General features: G+C 52.2%; 1 protein-coding gene across 1 annotated transcript in view; it reads right to left on the bottom strand.

The window, feature by feature from the left end:
* Positions 1-4,769, bottom strand: part of HOXC13 (homeobox C13) — a 6,645-nt gene extending 1,876 nt beyond the window's left edge. The window contains exon 1 of the mRNA XM_049627611.1: positions 4,031-4,769. Coding sequence (XP_049483568.1) covers positions 4,031-4,763 — 733 coding nt within the window. The 5' untranslated portion in view covers positions 4,764-4,769. The remainder of the gene's footprint in view (positions 1-4,030) is intronic.
* Between the last annotated feature and the right edge of the window lie 4,214 nt (positions 4,770-8,983).

The following is an 8,983-nucleotide window of genomic DNA, read 5'->3' as shown; positions in this document are numbered from 1 at the left end:
AAGAGGGTCACAATCAAATGCAGTGGGAAATAAAGCACTCAGGAAGAATATGTGAAAAGGGGGGTTCCAATGGCCTGGTTTAGCTGTCGTCATGATGCCAATTTCTCAGGAAAATTGTTGGACTTGTCACCTGTGTCTGCCTATGTAGGAATGGGCCAAGGCTTTTTTTTAAAAAATCTGAAACACAAAACAACTTCACTTTCACAGAGCTCCTTTGGGTTAAAAAGGATTTTTTTTGCACCAGATAATCTTTAACCATCTCTCAGTGCTCAAATCTGTTTTACTCTTACAGATGTAGCCATGATTCAGGAGATGGGTGATTCTGGGACAAGAGTAACATGAAGACAGTAAGTAGTGATACCATGAGGTATCTGTCTTTAAAAAAAAAAACAAATCCTTAGAACATTTTTTTCAGGTTTATTTTTATTAAGCCCAACTTACAAGATGAGGAATGTGACGCTTAGAGTGGGTAAAATGACTTAAGAAGCAGAGCCAGATTTTAAGCCGAGATTTTCTGACTCGACATCATGATGTAGTATGTTCTGAAATGGAAATAGCCTATCTTGTACAATCCAGCTCCAAAATACCTCCTTTTCACTGGAGAGCAAAATGAGATAAAGTGGGTTTGGGTTCCTGAATTAACCAGCTAATTGTCCCTGATTTTTTATCTCATTTTCTCAAAATGCTCACAGTTACCTTCCCAATTTTGGATCCCCTAAACCCAACTCTAAATTTCTGATGAGGGTCAATCAACACAATCCTTAAAAATCAGTTTTGAAAAACAGATAACTGGTCTAAATTGGTTATTTTTCTCTATAGGATGCCGAGGCTTGATTTGCCCAAGTGTTTAATGGATCTGACCAAAATGTTGGTTGTTTTGGCCTCCTGGAAAAATACGTTCAGTCTTGCCTTCTCAAAGAAGCCTCCTTTAATTGTCCGCTGTCTTGTCTGGAAAGGAATTGGGATCCACAGATGTAGAAACATCTGGAAGTTTAGACCTCGAGTTGTGTCTATGCTGCCTAAAGTAAGTAGGGGACTTGGTTATTAATTTTACGATCAGGCCTTCCCTAACCTCCCTCCAGAGCATCTACACACACACACATACACACACACACACACACACACACACACACACACCACTTCATACCTGAGGATCTAACAGACACCTTTGAAAAGTGAATAAAAATCAGATCAATGCTCAGCTCTAGCTTACTCTTGGGGTCCTGTGTATGGTTCCTACTGCCCACTGGCTCTTGACCACCCACTCTTACAACAGAGCTCTGCGCCCTGTAGAGGACTTTGTCCAGCCAGGAATCCTAGCTCCTCTTCTCAACCATAATCCAAAGCTTATCAGTAGGGACTTCCAATATGACCCAAAGAACCCACTATTTCATTTTATTGGTCTCCCCTAATCCTATCTGACTCTGTCTCTCCCTGTCCTCTCTGCCCCCCACCCCCAATTCTGATTCTATCTTGGAATTTTTGCTGATTCTCTTCTGGAATTTTTGCCTCTCTCTGTTTAAAAAAAAAAAAATCTATCTCACCATAGGAAGGAAAAAAAAAAGAGCAATGAAACAAGGGTCTCTATAATTGGGGGAAGGAAGAAGCCACAACACATCTTGGCCCTAATTATCTGGATCTTTCTGAACAATTGCCTCCATATCCCACACCAGCCCAGACTGCCATAGATGAGGTTTCTCAGAGCCAGAGGCGCTAAAGAGAGACAGTAGTGTTTATGCCTAGATGCTGCCGGAAAAAACCACAATTGCATAGACAGAGTTATCTGGAAATCTCACTACTTCTAAAAGATCTCTGTGTGGGTAGAAAGGTGGAGGGTGTCTGAAGATAATTTCTTTTTCATCTGCTTTTTTGCCTGGACGTCTGCACTCACTGAGATACACCAGCCTGGTTCTATTTCTACACAGGGAGTGTGTGAGCCCATAGCTGCTGAGACACAGTGGGTTTTATATCCATTTCCATGCCGTAATTTGCAAGTGTATTAAATCTCAATTGGGCTGTATTTTTTTTTTATTTCAAAGATATTTTTCTCTAGGAGGCTATGATCAAAAAGTGTTTATTCTGAGCAGTTTCCCCCCCCCCCCCGCCCCGGGAATCTTTAAGATGTATATTTTGCTCAAAGATATTTCTGAGCTTCTCTCCAATCCTTCACCCCCACCTCCCTCCACATACACAAGGATGCCAGAGTATCCTTCTCTTCACCTCTCTAAGCTAAACCCATTACCCATTGCTCTACACCTGTGCCTCTGCCCACAGTGGGTCAGGTGGCCATCTGCTCCTCTGCCCCTTGGCCCCTTGGCATGGCCTACCGGCTCCCCCTGCTCCAGGAATTCCTGCTGGACCCTTGTCTCCAAAGGAGTTTTCCATTTGGGCGAGATGGGGAATTAAAGGGTCGTCTCTCTGTAATACATGATTGTATACTTACATGTGAATTGCCTATCGTCTAGAAATGTGTCATCATGTGTTTCATATTAGGTAGTTAATAACAGAAATTATTCTATAAAAATATTATGGCCAATACAGAGTCGGTAACGCATGATACCAACGTACTAAAATTCTATCATCCTGCAATCTTCTGGCAGCCAGAAATGGGGTGTCTAGTGTGGGTCCCACCCTGATATTCAGTTGTGTTATACTAAGTAATCTCATAATATTTGCAAGAATGTTAGTTTCTATACTTTTTAACACCATTCAGTGATTTTTTTTTTCACCATCTGCCCTTTCCCCAATCCCGGATGCAGAGGAATTTTCAGGCCCACCCTTAGGAGGTCTTCAGATCTATAATTCCTGGTGAAAATGTCCCTGGGCTCACATGTAGAGCCGGGGGCCCCTTTACATAGTATGGGGAGACATTTGTGGCTTCTCTGGGCCCCCCAGGACTCCTTTAGGCAATAGAATGGAGCCAGTCAACCCTCTCCCACCAGGCTCTGCATACAACTAGAGCAGACTTAGGCTCTGGATATGTAATTTGTCAGCGCAGTGCTGAATCCTAAGCTCCTGATGTGAATTTGACAAACCTGGAACTGACATTTCTCATCTGGGGAGTGGTGAGGATTGCAGGATCCCCTCTGGTTCAGTAATAGCCTCAGTTGAAAAACAAAAACAAAAACAAAAACAGGACACTGGTAAATCCCCAGCACACACAGGCAAAAACTTAGGGGTCCCTAACCCGGGCCTGGATCCCAGCTCTATCCAGCACAGGTCTTCCGTCCCCTACTTCTCATCCTCATTCCCCTTTATCTGTGTTTGAAACATAGAAAACTCTCTTTCTCCCCGACATTTGGGGGAGTTCGTGGGGGAACACCCACAGGATTTGAGCTCAGTATGCCAGAGAGGCAAAGAAAATTTTCTATCCCTGGAGAGAGATGCAAACTCCCTTTTCTCTACATCCTCTCTAGAGATTTTAGTTGGGATCCCTTCATGATCGGGACATTCGTGGCGGAATTCTTAAAATAAATCAATGAAAGAAAATATTCTGCATTTCTTTAGAACCGGCAAATTAGACCCCTATCCAAAAAAACAAAAACAAAAAAACCTGTCTAGTGCCTGAACGATCTTGAAAATTCAGGCGAGGTAGTTCTTATTACCCCCCCCCCCAATTTTCGGTGAGTTGAGGGTTTTGTCCTGGTGGTTTCAGATTCCAAAGCACCCAAGGCCCACCCCACCCCCATTCCTGGCTGGAAGCGGGCTACGGGGGGCCAAGAGCCGCGCGTGAGACTGGAGCAGGCTGGGGGAGGAGGAGGCGAGCTCCCTACCAGAGCGGAGCCGGCGGCCCGGCGATCGGGCGCCTCTGATTGCTTCACTCTCGGCAGGGCAACTCCGGGGAACGTGTCGGAGCAGATTTCTTCCCCGGCGCATTCCTCAGCGCAGCTCGCCGGGCCGGCTCCATCGGCAGCCCAGCAGAGCCGGCGCGCCGGAGCCAGACGGCGGGGGTGGCTGAGGCGCGGAGCCCCGGGGCAGGCGGGGCGGGGAGGGGTCCCTGGCGACGGCGGCGCTCGGGCCCCTTCCTTACCTGGAAAGGGAGACTTCCAGAGGTGGGCGGACTGCGACTGCTCCTTGGAGCAATACACCTGACTGTCCCAGCCGTTGGAGAGAGCCCAATGCTGGTAGCCTTCGACGGGGATGAGCGCGTCGTGACGCGGCTCTGGGTGCCCGCTGATCCCAGGCACCACCGACACGTCCAGGTAGCCGGGCATCGCCTGGTAGGAGCTGGCGAAGCTGGGGTAGAAGGCGAACTCCTTGGCCCTGGAGGACAGGTCGTCACCCGGCAGGGCGCCCGATGGCTCCGGGTATTTATCACCCGGGTGGTAGGCGCAAGGCTTTTGCTGCAGGTTCACGTTGTGCGACAGGCGGCAGCCGTAGTAGCTGCCACCGAACGGGTAGCCGTAGCCCAGGGTGGCGCTGGACGAGGTGGGGGGCGCCGGCGGCGGGGCGCACTGGCGCGCAGCCTCTGGGGCCGGGATGTCCGTGTAGACGGCGCCCTGTGGGGCGCCCAGGGGAGCCGGCGGGCGGCCCAGCACGGGGTGCGGAAGCAGGTCGCGGCAGTGGCTGGCCGGGCAGCTGCTGCCCAGCCCGTCCATGCTGGGGGCTTTGCCGGGGCTCGCTCCGCTGCAGCCGCCCCCCGCGCCGCCCGCGCCGCCGCCTCCCCCGCCGCCTCCTCCGCTGCCGCTCTCCGCCGCGCTGTCCTCATAGACGTACATAAGGCTCTCCGGCCAGCGCGGATGCAGGAGCAGCGAAGTCGTCATGACATGATCTGCTCGAGCTTTTTAAAAACTCCACTTGCCAGAGGCTGCGAGCTAGGGAGACACCTCGCTCTCTTTTCCCCTCCCCCATCCCTCCTCCCTTTCCTCCCTTCCCCTCCCCTCCTCCTCCGGGTGCTTCCACCTCCCTCCCCACAGTCCCTCTACGCATGCGGGGACACTTCATTAAGAAATCCGCCGTCTCCCGCCCGACTCCCCTCTGCACCCCTCCCGCGCCCGTGTGACGCGACCGGTGCACGTGACGCCGGAGCCAGGTCTCCTGGGGTTCCCACCCCTGGCGGTGGGGCGGGGCAAAGGGAAACTGGTCTCTGCTGATTGGCTCTCAGGAGGGGCAAAGAGGAGGGAGCTGGGAGATTTAAAGGGACAGGGCAACGCCCCCCTGGCAGGCCCGAGGGAGGGAGAGGGAGGAGGGGGAGGCTGAATTTGGCCGACGCAAAGGAGTCTGGAGACGCTAGGACTGTTCCTGGGCGCCTCCCTCTAGGTTTAGGTTTAGATCGTCTGTGGGGAAGACCGACCCCCACCCCAAAAAACGATCCCTGGGACTGGATTGGGGTTGGGGCTAAGGATAGAGGAGAAACTGCCTTTTTTTTCTCTTAATAAATAAACTAGACAGGCGGAAGCGAGCGGGCAAGGCGTGGGGAGCCCTGGTTCTGGCCCTGGCATAATCCCCTGGAGCTCACGGATGGAAAGAACCTGACACCGCGCACCGAGACTTTGGTGTCGGGATTGTATTTCCACTTCCGACTTTCAGCCACTTTCCCCAAAGCCCGGGTTGTCTGAGAGGGACCCTTTCGGCTCCTTGACCGCAGGGCAGAGAGGGCTGGGAGGATGTGATAGCCCCAACCCACGACACAGACACACACACCACTACACGGAGGGGGTGGAGGGATGCTCTCAGGGAAAATGGAGAAAGAATGAAGGGAGGAAAATGAGGGCAATAGAATAGACTGATATTTCAATGTACAATAGAAATAAAAAGCCTCAGAGAGATTTTCAAAGAAAAGGGCAGGGGCGTGGGGGGTAGGGAGTGGGGGAAAGATACGGTCTAGAAAAGCTAAAAAGCCCGTGATGAGAACAAGAGCAAGCACTCTCAGATCGGTGTACAAAAGGAAACGTGGAAAGCGAGACAGGCGGCGGAGCTGCCCCTTTGGAGGGATCCTTCCCAGGCACAACTCAGTAAGACCCCAGAAGGACCGACCTAAGCCCCGGGGCCCCGTCTCCGCCCTCCGTGGCCTGGGCTGATCGGCCTAAGAAGGCCGAGGGGCAGAGCCAGGATCAACACAGTTCTCAGCTGGACAACGCCAAGTTTAGCTCCCACCGCTTTCTTGGGGTCGCTCCTTTTTAGTGTGGAGTGTCTTCATGTTTAAAAATTGCCCCCTATTTCAAAGAAAAAATTAGTACCAACTTCCTGGGTTCCCCCCCCCCAAACTCCCCTCCTCCTTCCCAGTCTCCAGACTTGGGTTTCCTATGCCTAATTTAGCTCATCAGTAGAGTCACCCCTTTCCAGAGCGCATCTCCGTGGAATTGAGCCAAGTTCCCTTTCAGCACAGGGCCTCCCTGAGGAGAAGAGGTAATAAAGAGAGGAAAAGAGGGGAGAGGGGCTGCAGCATCTCCCTCTTCCCTGCCACTGCCACAGATTTTAAATGCTGGGTGCTCCTGTCCAGACAGCACACAAGCGGGGGCCGCGCGGTAGCCCCAGGCTAGTCCGGACCCACTGGATCCCTCAAACCTGAGAGCAGATGCCAGGTTTGTACTGAGATCTGGCCCACTGGCCGCCTCCTTTCTCCCTGTAAGGGGAAGGTGGTATTTGACGATGGAGAGCGCCCTGGGGTCGGTGAGTTAAGATGAGAACCGAGGAATCTTTATCAGTGTGATCTTCCTCCGGAAGGGTCACCTCAGCGACTGAAAAATAGGCTTTGGGCCGGGCTGGCAGGAGGAGGAAAAGACAGGAGAGAGGCTTGAAACGTAAGCTGCCTTCGCTTGAAAGTGTGTTGAGGGCAAGGATGGTGGAGGGAGAAGAGGGGAGCCAGGGGAAGGTGGGGTCTCGCTGAGAGCCGGCTTTAGGCTAGGAATCTGGCTCCCCTGCCTCAGGGTCCAAGGTCAAGGTAAAACAAGGAGAGCAAACAGGGTCTGGCCAGTCTAGACTGGGTCGTGTGACCTTGGCCCCCATCCGCCTGCTGCCTTGCTGCTGTGGGTGGGTGGCGAGGAGGCCTGCCGGCTGGCAGCCGCAGGTGTAGAGGTAGTGCGGAGACCCAGGCTTCTCCTACTGTGAAGTGCTGGGTCCCGTGGAGAACCCGGAGCTACGTGGACCGGGCTCTGCCGGGCCGCCAGGAGAAACAAAGAGCCTGAACCGCCCACCCCATTCCTGGGGCTCCCTCCCCAGTCCAGGAAAGCTCTAGCTCAATGCCAGCCGCCTCTTCCGCGGACCCGGACTCAAAGACACGCTTCCCCCAGCCTTTGGGAGTAGGGGGCAGGACGGCGGGAAGGATCTGGGTGCAGGGCGGCCCAGCAATAAATAAAATTAATAGTATGTTCTTTTCCAGGTTTATGTAAGGACATTAACTGTTCCTATTGCAGTGAGATATAGATTTAATTAACCCGGCAATTTTACAATTCCATTTATTAGGGGCACGATGCGGCCAAATTTTAGCGACGAGAGGAGAGGGAACCAAAGTCTCCTTCATCAAGAAGACCAGCCAAAGAAGATGTAGGCCCCTCCAAGAGATCTGGGGGTGTGGGAAGGCTGGAGGAAGAGAAAGTCTAGGGCTACGGGGGTTAAAAGCGTCCGGAGAAGTGTCCGCATACTCTGAACCATTCCCGGCTCTTTCGCTGCGTTCCCCAAGACATTTCGCGCCTGAAACTGGTTCCACGACAGGGGCGCGCCGGGAGCGGGGAGGGAGGCGGCTGTGCAGGCGCCTTCGGGCGGGCGGTGAAAAGTAAAGCCTGGTTGGTTAATTAACTTTAAGCCTGGGGTCGCTTCTCCCTCCTCCCCCGAAAAAAAAAATGTGGATCTCGCTGAGACACAAATAAAACCAAATTAAACACTCCAGGAGAATGTGCACCACTGGAAACGTAGTAATTACATCTCCGAGGCGATCCCGCCCTAGAAAGCCGGGCGCTGAAACCCTCGGCCCGGCACTCGCCACCCACCCCCGCCCAACCACCGCAACGCCACACCTCGCCCGCCGGGCCGCGTGGATGGGGCGATGGAGCTGGACTGTGGAGGAAGTTTAGAGGAAATCAAGAGAAAGGAAAAGAAATGTGACTCCTCGGTCTCTCGCCGAGCTGCCGGTGTGGGAGTAAAGATGGAGCGTTTCATTAAATCAAAGGAAAATGGAAAATAGCCCCTCGGCCCCCGTCGGGAAGACCGGGCTCCGCTCTGGGGCTCCGCTCTGGGGCCCCTTTCTCAAAGGGACTTTTTTTTTTTTTTTTTTTTTTTTTTTTTCAGGGGTGGGGGGCGGGGCCCCTCTGTCCTCTGCTTCCTCTCGGGACTGAGTTCCAGGCTCAGCTCAACTCTGAAATTCTTCTTTTCTAAGTCTCTAACGTACAAAGGAGACATTCAGTGTGCCTTCTCAGTGAAAGTGCGTGTGTGTGTGTGTGTGTGTGTGTGTTTGCTCCAGGCCCGTGGATTTGGGTCCGTGTGCAGGCTGTATGCACTGTTCCAGCTCATGCCCTTGTGGACACAACCCAATGTGTTCATGAAGACACCTAGCTCTGGCCAAAATTCTCTGTATGCAAATAATGCTCTCTACTGGTCTGTTTCTCTCTTCCTATACACATTTCATTTGCATGCCCATCCTAGCTACCTATGCCTCCCCCAGGAAAACACTAGGAAAATGAAGAGGCAGATGTTTGTGCCTTTCTGAAGTTGAGGCTGGAATTCCTGGCCCACTGTATTAAAGACAAAGTCCGAGATGTAAGCTGGCAGTGCCTGCGGCATGAGGGTGCAAGCTTCAAGGGCACATTTGAGCGCTGGGTGTAGCTTAAATGCCAGGCTGGGGAGCAGGGGGAGAGGAATGAAGTTGACGTGTCCCCTGCTCCCAGATTCTTCTTTCTGGAAATTACGCCTCAGTTGATTCCCCTTTCTTTTCTCCTTAATTTCCTCTGTTTCTTTCATATTCCCCAGGATTTTAAAAAAAAAAAACACAAAAAACAAACTTGAAGCTCTTAAGCTCCTGCCCCCCCCAGTTGTTTTTTTTTTTTTA

This window comes from Panthera uncia, chromosome B4 (genome assembly GCF_023721935.1).
Source record: "Panthera uncia isolate 11264 chromosome B4, Puncia_PCG_1.0, whole genome shotgun sequence".
Classification (NCBI taxonomy): domain Eukaryota; kingdom Metazoa; phylum Chordata; class Mammalia; order Carnivora; family Felidae; genus Panthera; species Panthera uncia.
The sequence above is the reverse complement of the archived record's forward strand: the minus strand, read 5'-3'. Positions and strand labels throughout refer to the sequence as shown.